This window comes from Lonchura striata, chromosome 1A, assembly GCF_050655825.1.
Source record: "Lonchura striata isolate lonStrDom1 chromosome 1A, ASM5065582v1, whole genome shotgun sequence".
Taxonomy (NCBI): Eukaryota; Metazoa; Chordata; class Aves; order Passeriformes; family Estrildidae; genus Lonchura; species Lonchura striata.
Window position 1 is genome coordinate 50,361,112 of NC_140741.1, and position 20,425 is coordinate 50,381,536.

Genomic DNA, 20,425 nt, shown 5'->3' on the forward strand with positions numbered 1-20,425 from the left:
ACCACAGATCTGAACCTGATGTTATCCTGGGAAGTATATTAAGAGATTCCCTTTAATCTTTATCTATTGCTGACTCTGAAAAGTAATCTTCAAGACTATCTACAACAAAAGTTAAATACATTTGCCCTTAATTAAAAATGTGCAACTTCTTTGCACACCAAAATTTTTAAGACAGGTTAGGAAGTTGTGTTTCTTACCTTGCTTTTTGACATAGAATATGCGGCATCGTCTTTTTGTGATGCGTCGTCCTTCCCTTTGTCAAAACCTTAAATTAAAAACAGCATTGTTGCAAATGATTTAAATTCATTAATAAAATTTATATGAACTAGCTTTTGAAAGAAATTTTCCAATGTGGTTTGCATAAAAATGTACAAGTTAATCAGATTCTCCAATAGCATACACATACCAATCTATGTCATCAGTTGAAAACATACCACCTACTAACATATACACTAATTTAATACTTGCCACTAAGAGGCAAGAACAGTCCACTGTATTTGGATAATGCTGCATCTGATCCAATAACCCCATGAAATGTAAATATAACATGCCATCTTTTGTCCTTTTATTTTCTCATTTTACCCTACCTGCACACATGCAGGCACAGAGTACTAAATAAAGCCTTTTTTTTTTGTTGTTCATTTCTGAACCTTGCTGTAGCTAGATAATTGTTAAATACCACCTACATGAAAGTCAATCTCATTAAAATCACCAGTCAGGATTTTCTTGCAAGAAAATGGAAAAAGTTCCTTATATTGGCCTTGAATTTATACTTTCAACTTGATACTGAAGAAGCATAACTACAAAGTTTTATATTAAAACAGGTGTCAAAATCCCATGTTTTTCTTCTATGACAAACCTCACACTTTCCCAGTACCCAAAAAGCAAAGTAAGTCAGTGTCCATGTGACAATGGAAAAAAAGGGACACAACTGGTATGGGTGCTGCCACACAGCTGATCTGTGCCAGAGAATATATACTGAGAGACTGGCACCCTCTCACAGAAAAATTGCCTCCTGTGCTTACAAGACACAACATCTCACTCGTTGATCCATTTCATTTGAAGAGGGTGGTGGCAGCATAATGCTTTCACAAACAGGAATAAAACAAATTGCACAATGCATTTATCTGAGTAAGTCAGCATGCCATCATCTACACACCCTCTGAAGGCAGATGAGACCATGAAGTCAGGCATGGACTTCAGAACTGCCCAAGCAGCTGAGAAGCCTGGCACAGGATTTCCAAGAGCTGTACCTATGAGAGGGCACTGCACCAGCAGGGACACCCTGCACCCACAGACACAGCACGAGCAGTGCATCTATGGACACCAGCAGTGCTTTGGAGCATCCCTCTGGGCATGGTCCTGACTTTGAAACAGAAATCAGTATTCTGGTCCCTGAAATGAGAAGGCTTACCAGAGAAACTCCCTGATTTCACAGTCTTCATGGGAATGTGTGTATGTGAGGGGAAACTGAGCTTTGAAAGAATTTTTAACTTTCTGTAGCAGTGTTGGGTATTTTGTCCATAGCAGGATTTTTTTTTTTTTTTTTTTTTTGGTTAATATTATCTTCAACCTTCCACAACTTATACTACTTAGAAACACTAAGACAGAAGTGATTCATTTGTCACAATTACACATCCCAGGAAGATTCATGGAATTAAAGGGGCATTAGGTTGATTGCCAGGTCACATGGGAAATCTTAAGATTCCTCTTGATTTTGGTCTGGTAATCAGTCTTTTTATTATTTTTCTCCTTTTATATTTATTATCTTGTGCAGAGAGTCCTTTGTAAGACCAGATTTTTAAAAATTATATACTTCGGTACAATATCCCATTTTATGTTCACAGAAAGGAAGGCCAACATACCTTTACAAACAACTTTTACATATCCTTATAGAAGCCCCACCTGGGGCATAGTTCATTAAATCCTTCATTTTTAAGTTCTTCTAACACACCTGCAATAGATTTGTTCAGCTAATGAAAACCTGTAACGTAGAAGACCATTTGACTACAGGAAAGGAGTTCCTTGACAGGCATCCTTCTGGGATGCCTAGTACTACAGGATTTGTAGCACTACAGAATCCACAAAAAATCCAGACACCAGAAATCACATTTCCTATATAATACCAAATGCAAGAGCACCTTTTCTACAGCACTAGTTATCAGGCACGAAACAAAGGTTGTCTAAAGCCTCAGAGGCTACGCTTGCCCTAGTTCACCGAGATGTTACTGGATTGTATGCCAGTCTTAGGCAGTCAAACATACACCAGAACCAAAGCAGAGGCTTTCTCCTCATCCAATGCCCCAAAAAAATTCCTCAAAAGGAATAAAATCAAACTGAAAATGCAATGCAGGCATTTTCTAATGACTTTCCCGTTTTTGTTTATTTAATGGCACATGCAAAAGCCTTAGTGAGGGGGAATCAGCAAGGAAGTGCAAAGTCAGGATTGTTCTTACAGAAGAGAAGTTATATATCCAAGCTTGCTTTCCGAAGCACAACAGTTTTAAGGACTTACACACCCTTATCCAATAGATATATGTTTTTTATTTTCACAAACAAGCTTTGCATCAGTATTACCAAGAAGAAATAAAATCAGAAAGAACTATTCTGCTCCAGAGAACTGGACATGAAGACCAAAGTTCAGTTGCATTTCCACAAATTTCACCTCCTTGCTTTCAGTGTCTCAAGCTGGAGAGGTGTGTGTGCCAGCTGATTCATGAACTTACCCACCACACGGACTGCTCCCCTCCTCACCCACAGCACAGAAAAGGGCTCTCTCAGGGGTTCCTTAGCAAACCCGAGTCAGGGTGCTGCACCTCCTGGAACACCTTGCACTGCCCATCTCAGTCTGGGAGGAAACTCAGTCATCCAGCTCACCATCCTACTGGTGACCTTTCTCTGTGCAGAGGGATAAGCTCACAATACAGACAGGTGTCTGGAGCAGAGACTGCCAAAGCACAAGAGGCTAGAAGCAGGGTGTAATAAAAAGGAAGTGTTTCAAGTTTTCCAGTATTTATCAGCAGTGGTTTTGGGCTTAATATTTTAGCTTACTTGTTCCTTCCCACACATCAGCAGCTCTTTAATGAAATAACCTGAGCCCGTATTTTACAATGTAGAAATTCAGGTGTTGAAGACAGTCCCTTCCTGTAATTTCCTCTCTATTGAATCCTTTGTACTTATGTATCATTGTCTATGTACAATCCTGAAAGCAATCTTTAGAGTCAGGAGCACCACTACTGTACTTTCTAAAGCAGTTGTGAGCATCAGCGATTGCTTTCAAAGCAACACTGCACCTTAACAGGCTTTCTCCCAGTGTGACCTTCCTGATCTTAACAGCTCAGGTGGCATGGGCTCTGAAAGCTGATCCCAATGCCAGTGTAGTCAGCTACAGTTCATGGTATGACCCCAGAAGCCAAGGGAAACTATCCATTAGTGCATTCCTACTGTGAGCACTCACCATGCTCTTCCAAAACTCGCAGATGAAAATCTACATTAGAACTCACTAGGAGCTTTCAGAGAGATTTAAGAGCCTGACAGAGGAATCAGAACCCTTGCATGCAAGAGGTCAATGAAACAAAATCAAACAGTGCTGCTTTAGAGATTGAGACAGATTATGTAAACAATAAGAAAAAAAAATTCAAAACACTGCTGTTGACAAAAACCAGGCTACATACACTGCAAAATTAAAGACTATTTAGGATAAAGACTGCAGCACAGTACAGTTTGAAAAAACCTGTCTAGGTAATAGATTTCAATGTTCAAGCATAACATACATTTTTTGAAGTTTCATCCACAATCTGCCCCTTCAGTCAATTTTGATGGAAGGGAAAAGCCAAAACCAACCATATAACTCTTACATCTTGAATACTGGCTTTGTGCCTCTCAGTAAATGACACTCCAATTATGATACATGAGAAAAACACATCAGAAAATAAGCAGATTACTTTTTAATGTCAGATCTATTTTATTAATAAAAGAAATAATTACTATCCACAGAAGGCTCTTTTTCAAACATACAGGAAAAAACAGTAGAAAAACAATGCAATGCGTGAAAAGATCACAAATGGCAATCCAAGCAACAATAATACTGACTTCCAAGTGAAAAGAAAGGAACAGCCTGATTTGATTACTGGTGGGCATGTGCAGTTTTGAAGAACAAATACTTCAGCTAGAAAATGCTTCTGGAAGAACTATGAGCTATACTTAGTGGGAATTGTCAATACTGGTGCTATAAAATAAACACATCAGAAAAAAAGGAAAAAGGTTTTTAAAGAATTGAACACAGAGAACCACAGTCTTTTTAACTGACTGACTTTCAAAAGCTTATTGACAACCAGATTTAAGAGTACAATCCCATATTAACTAATTCAGATTCCTCCATGGACTTCAAAAGCAAAGTAATCAGAAAAGTAAGCAAAGTAATCAGAAAAATAAGCTAAGTCCTTTTATGTATTTTCTAACATTAGTGTTTTCTTTTGTAAGCACCACATAAAATTAAAAAAAGCCAAAGACTGACATCACTGTAACTATACATGAGTATATTTAAAAAAGACAGTTACTCTTTGCCTAAACCAATCTGAAAGAGTATATCAAGAATGTTCATTAAGCATGCTACAATGTTGAAATTCTTCAGAGATATATAAAAGATTCCAAAAGAGCAAGCATTCTTTTAATTTTATGTACACACTAATTTTTTAATTAAAATCCGCTTTTCATTTGTTCTGCATTTTAAATATTCATTGTCTGCTTAAGAACAATGATCAGCTTCAGCTGCAGAATTCGATACAGAAAGGAAGCAAATACAAAATCAGACCCCTTTTTTTTTTCCACAAATTACCAGACTACACATATTTATTTTAAAGGTAGGAAGCACCTGTCTAGTTGCCAACCCCATGCTTTCAAGCTTTGAGATCTTTTATTTCATAAACAGCTTGAATAAAACTCAGTGTTAGATTCTTGGTAGAAGGCTAATCTTTTCCTGAAACAGAGTGAAAGGAAATATTCCAGGATAAAAAAAAGTTCAATAAAACATGGTGTCTGCAACCTCCCACATGGTCTGCAACCAAATCTGCTCCGGGGCTTCAGAACGAGGGCTTACAAATTCAGTGAGCCATGCTGCAGGAGGCACACAATAAAAAGTGAAAACTATTTTATTCCCCCCTTTCCTCCCCTCCCAACATCCTGGCCCTGTGGGACTACATAATAAAGTGCATCTCTGCGCATGCACAAGACAAATCACCTATCCAGAGCAATTCTGGAAAGAATGCACAGTTTGTACTATGTCTCCCTTCAGGAATGGGTGACCTTGTAACACATTTTCAAGCACTGAGGCTTTCTTGAAATAAACTGCTGAAATTCAGGTACCTATGTCAGAAGCGCACATTACGAACAATGACATGCAATGATCTACAAATTCATTTCAATATTCCAGTACTGATTTTCAGGAAACAATAAATCTGAGCAAAATGAGATTGAAGCCCTTTCAGGAGTTTTAAGTCTTCAAAATCTTGCACTACAGAGTTTAGCAAGGCTACATTTTTAGCCCTCATTTTCTATCTTGTCATTTTATGTCAAACCATTGATGACCAGCCTGCAGATTTTCCAGAAGTTACAGCTAAATGAAAACCTTCTGCTGTAACTTACAATTTTAAAGTAGACCCATTATGTGTGTGTGTGTTGGAGGTGGGGGGCCAGGGGAGGCAGTGGAAAGTAAAAGAGAGGAAGGTATTTATAAACCATATCACAGAACCTCAGTCCTAAAAACCCAAACATCCAAAACAAACATTCCAGTCAGTCTCAAATACACCAATGCATTTTAAAGTGAGATTTGTGCCAGTGTGAAAACTAACTTACTCATTCCCCCGTTTGCAAATCTTGCCACTAGAAAGAGCTGTTATCTAAATGCATACAAGAATACTCTGATTTCTACCGACATCTCGGTACATTACTTTCATTCAAGCGTGAAAATTTGAGGTAGAAATTCTATTCACTTCTGTACATTCTAAGAAATGCAAGAGCGAAACAAACCTGGTAAAGCAGGAGAGAGCTCGTTATATCCGCCAAATGAAGCATTCCGGACGAGCTTTCGGCCATCAGCTCTTGGAGAAAACACAGATGAAATCCCAGCACATGAAGAAAACCTACGTCGCACTGGACCTGCTTCCTTCATGAGTTAAGGTGTTTGTGTAAGGATTATGTTCTCTGTGAAAGCTGGTTAGCATAAGCTGCTGGGAGCAAAAGTGTTGCAGTAGCAGCTTTTTACCTCACATTCTGATGAGTAAGATACAAAAAAGGAAAAAAAAAGAAACAAACGAAGGGCGCACATGAAAAATGCAATGAAGAGACAGAGGCTGCCAAATCAGCAGCAAGCCAAGCAACACTATACTCCCTCTAATCAAAGCTCTTAGGATGCTTAAAGTGGAATGGCTTTGTTTCAACTCCTGTTTTCTGGGAAACACACCACATCTCAATTTTTACCTCTCAGTTTTAGTCCTATTCATTTCTAAGTACACAAAAATGGTATTTATGTTTTAAGAATTTCTTAAATTGAATTCCTGTTAGTTTTTCAAGTCCCAAATTTATACTGCACAAAGGACAACTCATAAGTTTTGTGGGTTCCCTGTTTGATACTGTGGTACACTATGGGAATCAGAGAAGGGAGTCAATTGTTTACATTACACAGCCAAGTTGAAGTTTCCTGTTCAGGCACTCACCTAACTAGCTTTTGTCAACTGACTGCCATGGCCTCTATATCTTCATTTCTTATTTTTCTTTAAAAGGTGAGGCAATTGCTTTTTCTTCTTAAAACTCTCCCATATTTTTATAAGCAAACCACCCTGATTCATGGAAGAGCTGCCCTAAATAATCTCCACAAAAAGGGCTTTTTATTATTAATGCCCCAAATATTTTATTTAATGAATAAAACACTTAAATGGGCCAGCTTAAATTTTAAACACAGAAAGGATTCCAGTAAACTGTGGTTTAAGACTAGAAATCTGCTGATCCAAACTCCTCCTGCTGGCAGCTACCAGGATGAAGTCAAATAATCTCTCCCCAGCCACCTTCCTTACATCAGCAGCCTCTTTGCTGCAAGGACTAGTGTGCACAGCCACCCTCTTGCAATGTGGAACTTCCTTCCCATTTGGTGCCTCTCTGCTCGTCCCATTTGCCCCATCAAACCTTACTTCTGATAAAAAAGGGTTTGAAACCTTCTCCACTAAACAGCAGGACAATAGGACACCAAGAACTGCCTTGAAAATAAGAACTTGAATTCTCACCTTAATCCATACTCTCCTTTTCTTACAAAGTGAATCACATGCCATAAATTAAACCAATAGCAGCATGAACATGATTAACCTTCAAATAACACTATTTACCCTACGGCCTTAAACAAAGAATGTTGTTAACTTCCCAATATATGACAAGGTAAAAACATGTAACAGAAAATGTAAAGATGAGGCACAGATGGGCATCAATAAAAACCATTGTATGCTATATGAAAAACACAATTCAATTAAGCATGGGGGAATAGGAAAAACTGGATAAGCATAATGTATTCAAGCCTGTCTCTATTTATCCAATCCTGTGTCTCACACTTCCTTCAGCTGAAATAGTCCTCGTCCAGATGTCCCAGAAGGAACAGAAAAAACAGCTAAAAAACCAAAGGAGTGGAGTGGCAGGGCAATGAGGAAGAAATGCAAGGAGGGAGAACACTAGCTTTTTTTCTGTTTGGTTCTGCTTTGGTTTTGTTTTAATAAACACAGCTCCATATCACCTCTCCAAATCTGTCCTAACTACAAAACAGAGCAAATACCTGGGTCCAAATCTACTCATAATATGTATTGTATTTTTTTTTTTTCCCTAACTAAAATCAAGAGAAAGCTGCAGTAGAACTCCCCTTACACACAGAAGGAACTGTATCCTCTCATTACAGAGCTACCTTGCCCAGTTAATGGGGCTGTTATCTCCTCTTTCAGAGTCAGGGCTGTGACCCTGCCCAGAGCACTCTGCTGACACTGGTATCTGGCCCTTTCCCGTCTCTCTCGCTCTGGAATGGCTGGGTCACACACACTGAAGGCAGGGGAGGCTCCTCCATCAGACACCCGCACAGAACTTCAGCTGCATCTGCCCCCAGCTGCTGGGCCCTACCTGCCAGCCCACCAGCTTGTTTCACAGCTGGGTCTTCTCTGCCACCTTATCTTCACATTCCTAAGGAGCAGCTGTATTTCCAGGGGTTTCAGAAAACAACACAATCCTGAAGGCCTTTCCCTTCTGTCCATGCCCTCTCAAGTCCCTTGACAGTGCGCGTGTAGTCAAATGGTAAGCAGACAGAGAAATACTTATTTCTCCTTTCTATGCCCTTTTCTCCATTTAGAACTGAAACTGAACTCTTTGGGTAGATAAAATTAAGAATTTCAATACAGATAATGTTACATTTCCCCTCTCTGAGGTTCTCTCCAGTCAAGGAAGCTGTTACCCAGGTATTCTGAGTAACTTCTGCTTTAACTCAACAGCAACACAGGCTCTGAATCCTTTACCAAAATATAACTGTCTCATCACTACAACAGAGGAGGAAAAGAAAAAAAATCTAATTCCTTCATCTCCTCACCCCTTCCCCCTAAAAAGACCAAAAAATCCCATAAATCCTTTGTATTCTTTTCTCCTTCCTAAAAATAAACTCAGACAGAGTAGGTCCATCTACTGATGAAATCAGACTTTGTGTTCTTAGACTAACATCCCAGGCAGCTTTCTATCTTTCTGGTATTAGTTTTGAGTGCTTTCAAATTTATATACTTAGAAAATGCACTCTCATACACAGCTTAGAAGTTTACAAAGTTTCAGATATGCACAAACAGAACTACAGCTAAGTCCAACTGTATAAGTCAGACATGGCAGAAAAGCCTACATAAACAGGGAAGTATCTGCACTTTAACTTAAAGGCATCAGGTGCATGACACAGTGTATCTATACATGAATATATGAGCTTTTTCCTAACAAAAGTTTAAGTCACTTTAGGAGGCACTAGACTAAGTATGCCACTGAAACAGAAAAAGCTTCCCAGTTTCTGTGTTTTATAAAACACCTATATCAATAGGATTACAAAAATCCCTACATGACTGAAATATTTAGTTCATGTATCTTGGGGCAAGAGGGTGGCGGGGGAGCACAAGGGGAAGAATCCATTCTCAGTCAATCTCTTTAGAGGAGAAAAACTTACTTAATGTATTTATTTTTCTAAAGGACAGAACCCATTTCTCACATCAGATATTGAATCAGGAGGACTTCTTCAATAGTAAATAGTAAATGCTAGCTGAAAAACCAATCCTAATCCTGTGCTTAAGACATTCTTCCAGATATTGTCTGGAGCAAAAGGTAAAATCTCAGTGTACAAAACAAAGTCAAATAGAAGATATGTGGAGTTCTGACAACTTGTGAACACTTAACAAAGTCTGGTTTTAGTTTTAAAACATTTCTCCACTGGAAAAATATTCACAGCTGAAAAAAACATAGTCTTAAAGAAGGTCTAAAAAGACTTCTCTAAATTGTAAAGGCATGAATTCAATGAAATTGAACTCAAATCAAATCTATCTGGACTACCCAAATAAGGAATTTTGACTATAACAATCCTTTTCATAGAGATTTTAGAAGTTTAGACTAACACATTCTAAAAACTGATACTGATGCAGTAATACAGAAAGTAGTAAGACTATGAATAGCGATGCGACGTAAAAAAAATAATCCTTTTCCTCTTATAGGTACCCAAGGAAAAGCCAGAATCTTCTTAAAACCAAACTCTGTGAAAGCTAGAGAGAAGAAAGAGATAGGAAAGCATGGTGTAGCAGAGGAAGGCAGACACTTTTCAGACTTGCCCTGCAATTTTGACAGTAATTTGCCCTGACATTTCAACATTACTACCTTTTCCAGTAGAATTCTCCCCCCAGTCCATGCAAAGGTCATAAATAATTCTCTATATGCAGTAGAGAATTATTTTGCAGCATGCAGAAAACAGAAAAACAGGTAGACAATCATAGCTATGAAGGTTTTATCTGACAATAGATTTTCACGTGTGGATTTGAAGTAAAAGTGGTTTTTTTCCTATTTAATAAAAAGGGTATTGAAGATATACCTGCCTTTAGTACTGATATTGGATTCAGAAAAAAATTATACCTAAACCATGAGGCTACAAGTTGGAGAGTAGTTGAGAGGCAAATTTCTTTCACCAAATATTCTTCTGTTCTCTGGTATTCCCAAGTCCAGTGCAGTTTAGCTGAGGAGTAATTCCAAAGGCAAGCCTAAGAGTGGTGACCAATGACCACCAAGACTCCCCATGCACTGCTGGTAACTGTACTCGGCTGCACCTCCTCACTTGCTAACAGCCGGCTCAGCTCCTCCCACACAGAGTAAATAGCTCTGCTCAGTGCTCAGGTTTCAACATTGTCATCTCAACCCTTACAAAATTCTCAAAGTCATGGCAGGGGTTCAAGAAGGCCAGTCCTGAAGAGACTGTCATGAAGAAAGAGAACTTGCTTGAGATGTTTTACGTGAATCCCTGCTGTGCCTCTTAAACCCAGTACCACACTTTCATAAAGCTATAATCCACACAGAAAGCAGAATATGCAATTTACCCAAACCACAAAGACTGGGTGGAGTAGCATTTCAGAAATGGCAAGTTCTAATAAACAAAATGACTTGCAGGGAGGAATGTGCCAGAGTACGCATGGCAGTAAGAAAGCAGGAGGTCAGGATAATGTATTCAGGAGACTGACCACACATAGCAGAACTTAAAACATTTTGCAATAAATTCAGTTTATTGTAAAACACAGACTCAGATCAGATTATTTGAAGGGCTCAAGCTCCTTCTTCCTACTGTGACCAGAGCCTCACTCACATCCCATTTAAGACAAGCATCACTAAAGTTACTCCAAATAGGTTACACAGTTTTGTGGAACTAGGGCCTCCCTTCCACACTGTTGAAAAACTGAAAAGTGACCGGCCACCTGTGTCCCTAGGCTGAGGACCCCATAGCAGAATTAGAGGCATTAATCCAGTATCACCCAAAGAACAACCAGTGCCCATGGCTCCCACACATTGCTGATTATAAAATACTTACTCATCATCAAAAAAGCAAGACAAGATAAATTAAAATACCTCCAAATAAAACCAGAAAGACTAAGAGTCTCCAAGCATGAGGGCTTTCAAGGTTTTAGAAAGAATTCTTATGTGGCAGGAGAAAGCAAAAGTGTTAACATTTTTCTAAGACATAAAATGCATTTATTCTGCAGAGAAGGTGCCTTACTTCACTTACTGTTAATATTCAAGTATTACAAAAAAAGCTTTTTGGAGAGCCTCAAGTAGACCTTTAACAGTTCTTCTTTACCAGTGAGACAATGATATAAACTTATGGGAAGATGAAGTGAAGCAACAAAGCATGACATGTTTAGTAATAAATTGTTCTTACTGTGTCAATATAGTAATTATTTAGCCATTCTTCAGCTTCTCTATTCAAAGAACAGACACAGTGAAGGGAAAGAGGAGACTGCATGAAATTACTCCATGACTAAGTCTGCCTACATGTAGAGACTAAACACACAGGGAAACTAAAAAGAAAAGAAAAAATCACTATTAAAGATAAAATATGACCCAACTATCCAGGAAACAGCTTGGTTTGGAATCAGATAGATTGGCAAGATTTTGCCATCTGCAAGCCAAATACTCTTATGAAAAATAATTACTAACACACTGAAATACCAGCCCAAACTGGCATTTTAGCAGCAATCAACTCCCAGTGGAGTTAGAGCCTCACCTGTTCTCAGTGCATTACTGGCAGTGTTATTTCTCTCCCCAGCTCCAAGGCAGTTCCCTGCTGTGTGGCTTCAGTCTCATGCATCCATATGAAAGAACAGGCTCTTGTGACCCCTCGGCAGAAATGTGCCCAGAGCACCTCAGCCATCTGTCTGTCTCTGGCAGAGTTGCTAATACTTCAAAAAGGCTTTGAGTTCACTGTTGTAGGGCTGCATCTTTCCTTCTACAGGTCCACAGTAATTTGCCTTCCACTCACAGCTGGTTAAGAGGAGATGCATTGCTGTTTTGTCAGGGCTTCTTGCACACTGAGCACCAGGAACCCAGAACAGGCATGACAGTCAGGAACTCCAAGAGCTGTGTTACTGCCCAGTGAAACAAAAACTGTGCTTCTGCTGTCAGCTGAGCCAAAAACCGAAACAAATGTTATTTTTTTAAAGATGCAAATTGCACAGGTCAGCAACAAATCAGCTTTAACTTCTTAGTTGCCTTGGGTACACAGTCAGTAACATCTGAGTGTGCTATTTTCTGGGTCATTAACGCTCCAAAGTTGTCTCATCCCTTCAACAGCTAATAACTATTCTTTAGGACCTACTGCTTGAAAATGCCTGTTCTTCACTTTCCATCTTCTCTCACAATACAAAAATAGTTAAATTCCTATTTTCTCCAAAAATGCAGCATCCCGTGGATTAAAATCCTAGCACCAGCATATCCTCTAAATGTTTCCTCTGGAGTTGTTTAAAGCACAAGTTCAGCACAGCCAAAAATGCCCTCACTCTTCCCAAAATCCCCTTCACTTCCTTCCAATTCATGGTGATCATCATCACTAGCAGACGTGTAATTTTGTTTTCTCTGTCAACCCTCCTTCCCTGCACCTAGTCACTTCTGTTTCTCAGTCAAGTAACACAATGTATTTTTAATCACATGGCAAACTGAATTAACAACTACCATTGCTCTGCTGGAAAAGAAAGGCAGATCCTGTTTCTTATCTCCCAACAGGCTTCTTCTGGGCACACACATCCCCACAAGGACACACCCACATTTTCACCTCATCTGCATCTCACTCATGTTTTGAATAAAGACAGGAAAAATATAGAAAAGTCTGACATTTTCAAGCAGTCTATTACAGAATTTTTAATAGTACTGTCTTAACTAGATTCGTCTATTTAACACAAGTATTGCTATTTAAGCATCTGTGGTGTCTTCATAAAAGGTTTGAAATATATTTTAAGAAAATATTAAGTTAAAAACATTTATCATTTATAAGGAGACTGCTGGCTTTTTTCATTAATTTTATGTGATCGTTATTTCTCCACTAACTCATTTTATCAAAGAAATAAATCACTATGCTTGAGTTAATAAGATTTAAGAATTCAATCTACCAGGGATAATTTGACATAAACAGATGACATCAGCAAGCAGAGTTCTGCTCTACAACTTCCGAAAATGCAGTCTTGTACTTGGTATTTTTAATGTTAATTTTTACACTGCAAAAAAAAAAAATTGTCAATTATTCCTTTTGGTCACATGCTAGTTTAAAAAAGGAAATATTCCAAAAGTAAGTTTGATAAAGTTTAGTTGTTTGTTCATTAATAGTTAGTAACATTTTTAATTACTGAATGCAAACAAAATATGAGCTAAACTAGCATCATACTATCTGTGTGCCAGCTTCTAGAACTGAACGATGATTTAGCAGTGCTAACATCTATATGGACTATGCTTAGAAAAATATGGTCTTGGTGAGTTTGAAAGGCCATACTGCCCACTAGGGCCCAAAGACACACCATCCCACAAATATAAGTAAAGCTTCACAGATAAAGTAACTCTCCACAATCATTGCAGTTTCCATCAACAGCCTACTGAATTATTTATGTCCTACTCCAAGTCTGACAAGTCTAAAAAAATATTGAGCAAAAAACCATAGTATAACCATTTAGCCTGTTCAATACACATTAGTTGTGGCATTATGCTCAGGACTAGGCTATTCTGACGCTCTAGTTAACTACCTGATGGACAAGGCAGGAATAAGTTAAATCCTCAAAAACTAAAATTAAAAGCCCATCTCAGGATCAATGCAATATATGGCTGAGTTAGTGTCTGGACACTAAAATTTTAACCTTTCTACCTAAACAAGTTAAAATCATTATGGAAAAATCTCCACCATCTTTTTTTTTTTTTTAATACATTTCTATCAAACAACCTTGCTAAAGCTTCCTATGGAAGTGAGTGGGCTCTCCACACCTATACATGCCAGTCTGTAGCCTCACAGGTAAGCTACTTCAGCCTCAGAATTAAAGGACAGTATAACTTCAAGGATATTGAAAATATTTTGCAAAACAGTGCAAAGATTATATAGAACAGTGACATTTTAAATAGATTTTTGCTGAACAACCACTAGACACTGTTGCCAGATCAAACTGTATTTTACATTTCTAAAATAAATCTGTATTGGACTCCAAGAAGAAGACCTCATCTCTGTCTCACACAACATACTAAGCTCCATCTCACAAGAGTGACAGGAATAAGGGAGGAGGAAGACATGCCCTAAACTAAGAAACCAAGTACAGGAAAATAGAAGCTTTCTGAAATCCAGAGCTGTGGTCAGAAATAAAAACACAGTATTTATACACAGCAGCACCTAAAATGATAAAATACCACTTACCACTTTACATTGACATATTACATGGTTCTCTTCGTTCCAAATAAGCGGTGAGTGGCTCAAACTAATGTTAAATGTTCACCTCCCCGCCCTTGCATTAAGACTCATTGTAGTTTTAACCATATTAGTAATTCTTGTCATTAGGATCTTACTTAAAACACAGGCAGATGACACAAATTAAGCTTGTTCCAGTAGATTTTCCAAAAAATGGTCACTGAGCATGTCTGTCCCTGGCCAGCTGCTGGACAGCCATGGTGGTTTCCACATGAACACCAAATTTAGTGCTGGTTGTTCGAGAGACTGCCCCATCATGGGCTTTGTTTCATTCTGACTCACCTGATTCTGAGCTACAGGTTCTATGCCTAAGAGGCCTTGCAACACAGGTGCTTTTTATTCAGGCTGCAGAAAACCTAGGTAAAAGTGGCCAAATATCATTGCACCTCATCCAACTGCCCAGCAGCAAAAGCTGTGTCACAGTTCTCCCTTATATATATTAAATCAGTTCTTTGTAGACGGTAGCATACATTTTCAGTTTCGATTCTCTGTTATCCTGTGCCTAGCATGATATTGAAGTATTAATTTACATTACTCATCTCCTAAGGATGACTTCAGTTGTCAGTGACTATATATCTTTCCATTCAGTTCCTTGTAAATGGCTTCAAATTCTGTATCTAAACATTTCCTATCTCATTATACCAAATCACAGGCACATTGTAAAAACCTTGGTTAACTGGATTTCAGTTACAACAGCTCTGTTCTAGTTCATATTTTTCAGGCTTCCACCTCTTTTTTTCCATTGTAATAAGCTCACCTTTTTGCCAGCACTGTAATTTTGCCATGGGAATAACTACGATTGAATAGTCACCCAATTTTTAAATGTTGGTCAACCTACTCCATAAGAATCAGCTCCCAAGCTGTAGGTAGGCTGCCAGACAGTAATTGTGGGTTGCTGAAGCCTAGCACACGTTGTACCATTTCTCTACTAAAATTTAATGCAAGCCAAATTTCTTGTCTCATGAAAGTACAGCCTTTTCTCTAGCAGAACTCCTGGAAAACTAAATCAGTGATGACTGATGCTAAAAATAGCACAAATACATCTAACTCGCTTAAATTCACTTATATAAGCCCTAAAATATTCAGAAGAAAAAAAAATCTGGAGACAAAACTTAATATCTGCAAGGAGCTTGATGATATTTCTGCGAGTGAAAGTCCTGAAGAAACACTACAGTTTGACTTTATAACTTAGTGGGAACATCAATATTAAAAGAAAGAGTTTATTAGAATATTCAAATACACTTAGATAACACCAGCATTTATCTAGTAAAGGATACAACCCAGTACAGAGAGAAAATAACTAAAAGTTCTTTCAATTTTTATTTTTCAATAAAAATTATAAACTAGTTATATTTATATTATACAGAAAATATTTCCAGACTAAGCTTGACATAAGCCAGAGGACATCAAGTGCTGTTCCAGTTAGATAACATCAGGAATTAGAAAATATATCCAAGCTAGCTGTGTGTAGTACCAAAAGTAATACCATAATAACTTTAAAATACACTAAAATACCATCAGATTCAGGATAGTAATGACTGTCTTTGTTTCAAAGTTTTGTTCTTGTTCTAATAGAACTGAATGGGAAAACAGGAACATGACTCAAATTTAGCTAAGACACTGCCTTATAACTCTGAAACACTAGTATCTTTGACAAAAGCAAACTCTGGCAGTTAGGGAGACTCATACCAAAACCAGTTAAAAATATAAAATCATGTCAGGAACACTACTCATGAAAAAAACTAAAGGAAGAATGGATGACTAGCATGATTGCCAATAGCAAAAGGGAAGAGAATATTAATTTTAAAAGCCTGAAGTTTTCACTACACGTGCCAAGAAAGATGTTCAATGATTTCCTGAGCAACACATGCAAGTAGTTTCAAATGCAAATAAGCACAAGGAGATCAACTATTGCTTGTTTATTTGTTTCTTGAATAGTCTATTAGCATGTCAGGTCTACCAGTGAGTTTCACTTTCCATTCAGTCAGTTTTCATGGCTCCACAGAGTTTGTTTTCAACAGGTTTAGCAAGGCAGAGGGACTGCTTGAAAGCTGGCAAAAAACAGTGTTGAGACTTTTTTGTCTTTGTCTAAAGAGAAGGACCTTTCAGTAGAAGTAATTTATTTACTTCTTTATTACTGAAGTAATTTGAAGTATCTTTCCACAAAAGTTCCACTTATGATACATCATAACACTGCTGCATGAAGACACAACTTGAATACTGAGAAAATAACATTACTGTGGGTTTTACAGGACTACACAAATAATAATTTAACATCATGTGAACTGCTCTCCCATCAAAGCATATCACACCTTAATAATCTAGTGCATCATGTAATGCATTTTTTCCTGTTTTGGATTAAACACAAAGATACAAATAATGACACACAAATTTTCAACATGCCTTCTTCCTTACCCCTTTATTGTAAAAGGCAGTGATTTTGAACCAATATTTGGAGCATATAATGTCAGAATTTAAGTTCTTTAAAACCTCTGTAAAAAATAACTTTGTCTTACCATGACTATGGGCAGTTCCTGGGCTGAGACAGGGTTGGAGTAACTCTTTAGTTGGAGTAAAATAGGCTTCTTTCCCCTGGTGCTGGTTCATTTTTCCTGGAGTTATAGGCTGGTCATCACTGTTTGTTACCACTGCTGAAATACAAAATGGATGCTCATTCAAAGATGTTATGTGGTTGCGTAATAGATTTCTATTAAGAACTTCACTGCTGTTTATGAAACTGGTATTCAACTGCTCTGTTGCAAAACATTTCATTCTAAAACCTGAGGTTTTCAAACCAGATATTTGCTTTGGAGGGGATGGCAGAAAGAAGCCAGTAAGACTGGTTTAAGACATGAGGCAAAGGATGAAAAAAATTAGCATGAGGTTGGAAAGCCTGATACTCAATAGAGATACAGCATTGAACTGTTGCTTATCTTCTGAAACACTTATTTTCTTTGCCACTTTGAGATAGCTTTTGGTTTAACTAGCCTCAACTCAGCCAACCCATGAAACAGCTTGCCAGATCAAGCTGTACCAACCCAGAAAGCCAAGATGAATGTCTGTATATACATCACAAGAAACAAGTCTTAACAATACAAATCATGTACAAATTCTGTCAAGGCAAAGGCTTAAGCAGAACAGTTACTCTCCTTAATCCTCATCAGTCTGAAAGACTTGTCTGGTGTTTTCCTACCTAGTTCTAGGATCACTTGGCCAGCCATCCTGTTTTATAGTTTCTGTACATTTCATTAAGCTGCAGACAACAAAATTGTACCTTTTTCATAATCAAAGAATGATTGTGTCTGTAATACCTGTCTGGTGAAAGCAGATATACTGACAATGTGTTCAAAGAGGGAAACAAGCAATATTTACTAAATAAAAGACTGGAACTTACAACATGGATGATTTTAAGAGTTCCCAAGCTTTCCTTAAAAGTTCAGCAGAAGATTTGAGTCAAACCAAACAAGTTCTATTCTCTGGATGGACTCTGCAAAGTACAAAGGCCTTCTTAGCTTTATCACTACCCTTATTACAGTAGTGGAAACATTTTGCATCAAAACCTGGAATGAACACAAAGCAGTATGAAAAAAATAAAAAGGTGCTTGAGTGTCCAGAGAAGGGCAAGGAAGATAGTGAAGGGTCTGGAGCACAAGTCTGATGAGGATGGCTGAGAGAGCTGCAGTTGTTTAGCCTAGAGAAAAGAGGATTCAGGATAGATTTTACTGTGCTCTACCACTACTTGAAAGGTATTTTTTCCCAAGTAACAAGTGACAGGACAAGAGGAAACAGCCTCAAGTTGTGGCATGAGAGGTTTAGATTGGATATTAGAAAAGATTTCTTCACCACAGGGCTTCTCAAGCATTGGAAGAGGCTGCACAGAAGTGTCACCAATCCTGGAGGTATTTAAAAAGATGTGCAGATGTGCCACTGGGGGACATGCTTTAGTGGTGGACTTGGTAATGCTGGGTTAACAGTTGGACTTGATTTTTAAATGTGTTTTCCATCCTACATGATTCTATGAAGAATGCAAGGATTGCAGTACACCCAGCTGTATTATTTTTCTACATCAGATAAGTCATCTAAAGCTCTGCTCCAGACAAACTCTACTCTATGTGAATTGCTGCTGAGGAAAAATATGTGAGGAAACTGACAAAGGCAACAAGCTCATTTTACCAGTTCAGAATTCAAATCCATCAATGCCAGAAGGCTGATATTTCAAAGTAGCATCTGATTTTGCTCTTCTTCTTGTACTAAACTAGCTGTTTATTGTTCGGCAACTACAAGTAAGGCAAAGGGGGGAGCAAGGCAGCTGCTGAAGTCTTGGGAAGAGACCATACCACAGAAGGTCTTGTATGTGAAAATAAAAGGGGGTAAAGAAACAGCTGCCTCACAGGTTTGCACAAAATGAGTTGCTGCAAGGAGAGTGAGTTATACTTTTTTAAATGTTTTAAGGTGTACAGTGCACTGGAGGAGGACCAGCTTTCACCCAACTAGCTGAAAACTCCTTTTGACAAGCTACTGGCCACTTAGCTTCTGCAGGGATGGGGTTTCTCAGCCTACTGTGCTCTGCAGGTGCCCCCACCAGCCCCCATGCCACTGCAGCAGGTGACACTGTGGGCTCCACAGCAGTAACTGCACTAGCAAAGCCTCTCCTGAGTAACCTGTGCAGAAGGCTTGCTTGTGAATAGGCAGCATGCAGAACTGCTAACACTTTTTTAGGCTTCAAGCTTTGGGAATTCCAAAGGTTTCTTTGAGCTGTCACAATGCAGTAATTTCTCAGGCAGTAGTTGCCAGTAACCCGCAGTGTAAGCAAGCTCTGCACATGAGTGTTACTAAAGCATGAGCTACATTCAGCACTGGAGACTCTGTCACACTAACGGGACTACAAGCTTCAAGCTCACTGTAAAATTCATATTTCTTCATTAGGAGTCAATTAGGTCCTGCAACAACCCCTAGAACTGTCAGAAAGACCAAACAGAGTTTACGTATCACCCAATATAGAATACCATGTGGCAAGCACTTCACATGCTTGGGTATTCAAGGTGAACTTCTTAAACCTAGTGGGTTTTTTAGAAATTCCATCTATAAAGCTAAAGAATGATTGGCAGGAGAGATTTTAAATCTCTTTTTTATACAAAGCAGCATAAAAGTATTAAACAAATGGAAATAAATCAGTTAAGAACATAAGTATTTATTCACATCATAGCAGCCACTACAAGGACGTTGCAAAATGCCTCATCCTAATGCTCAGACGTTTGTTCTGAGGTGAGGGAGAAGACAAGGCATTATTTTAGAGAATAAACAACAAATAGTAACTATCAAAGCCTCTTTGTGACTCACATTTCAATACCAACAGAACTGTTGAGAGTTGAGAAAAAAAACTTTGTTCATATTCATAATGGTCAGGAAATTACTAATATAGAAGTTTGTCAGTACAACTCATACCTTAGAAGAAATATAAATTGGGGTCTTTACAGCCAATTTATTTCATGTAAAGCTATGAAAAAAAAATCTGAATAGTCAGATTCCCACTTCTATTTCTGTAATGAGCCTGTGAAAGTGCCTACACACTGAAAATAGCACAAGGACCTAATACACAGGAAGAGGTTTATTACAATTCAATTCAACATTGTTTTTTAATGTCTATAAGAAGCTATATCAGCTAAGACCACTGCTTCTGCACAGATTTCTCATAGAAAAAACAAAAAATTTGTGCCTTCACCTTTCTTTTTCCCACATAAACAAACTCTTAATCCCAGGCAAAATTACTCTGCCAATATTCATACTAATGCCCACAAACCAATGACACAAAGTAAGTCTTTGGCTGCATGTTAGCACGTACATGCATCTGAAGTTTTCCCTAGCACCTCACCAGATCAAATCCTGCAGAATTACAGAATATATATACCTGTT

At 38.2% G+C, this 20,425-nt stretch overlaps 1 protein-coding gene across 14 annotated transcripts in view; it reads right to left on the reverse strand.

The window, feature by feature from the left end:
* The window catches only part of OSBPL8 (oxysterol binding protein like 8), an 83,085-nt gene that overhangs the window by 28,147 nt on the left and 34,513 nt on the right, over window positions 1-20,425 (reverse strand). For 5 of the 14 annotated variants that reach the window (XM_021528139.3, XM_085568736.1, XM_085568731.1 and 2 more), the window contains 2 exons: window positions 17,029-17,163; window positions 198-265 (listed from right to left, as the gene is read on the reverse strand). In XM_021528139.3, coding sequence (XP_021383814.1) covers window positions 198-265; window positions 17,029-17,163 — 203 coding nt within the window. Of the gene's footprint in view, window positions 1-197; window positions 266-6,027; window positions 11,777-11,803; window positions 12,202-17,028; window positions 17,164-17,906; window positions 18,000-20,425 lie in introns of those variants that run through there. The other 9 variants (XM_085568735.1, XM_085568737.1, XM_085568739.1 and 6 more) reach the window with 6 other exon arrangements.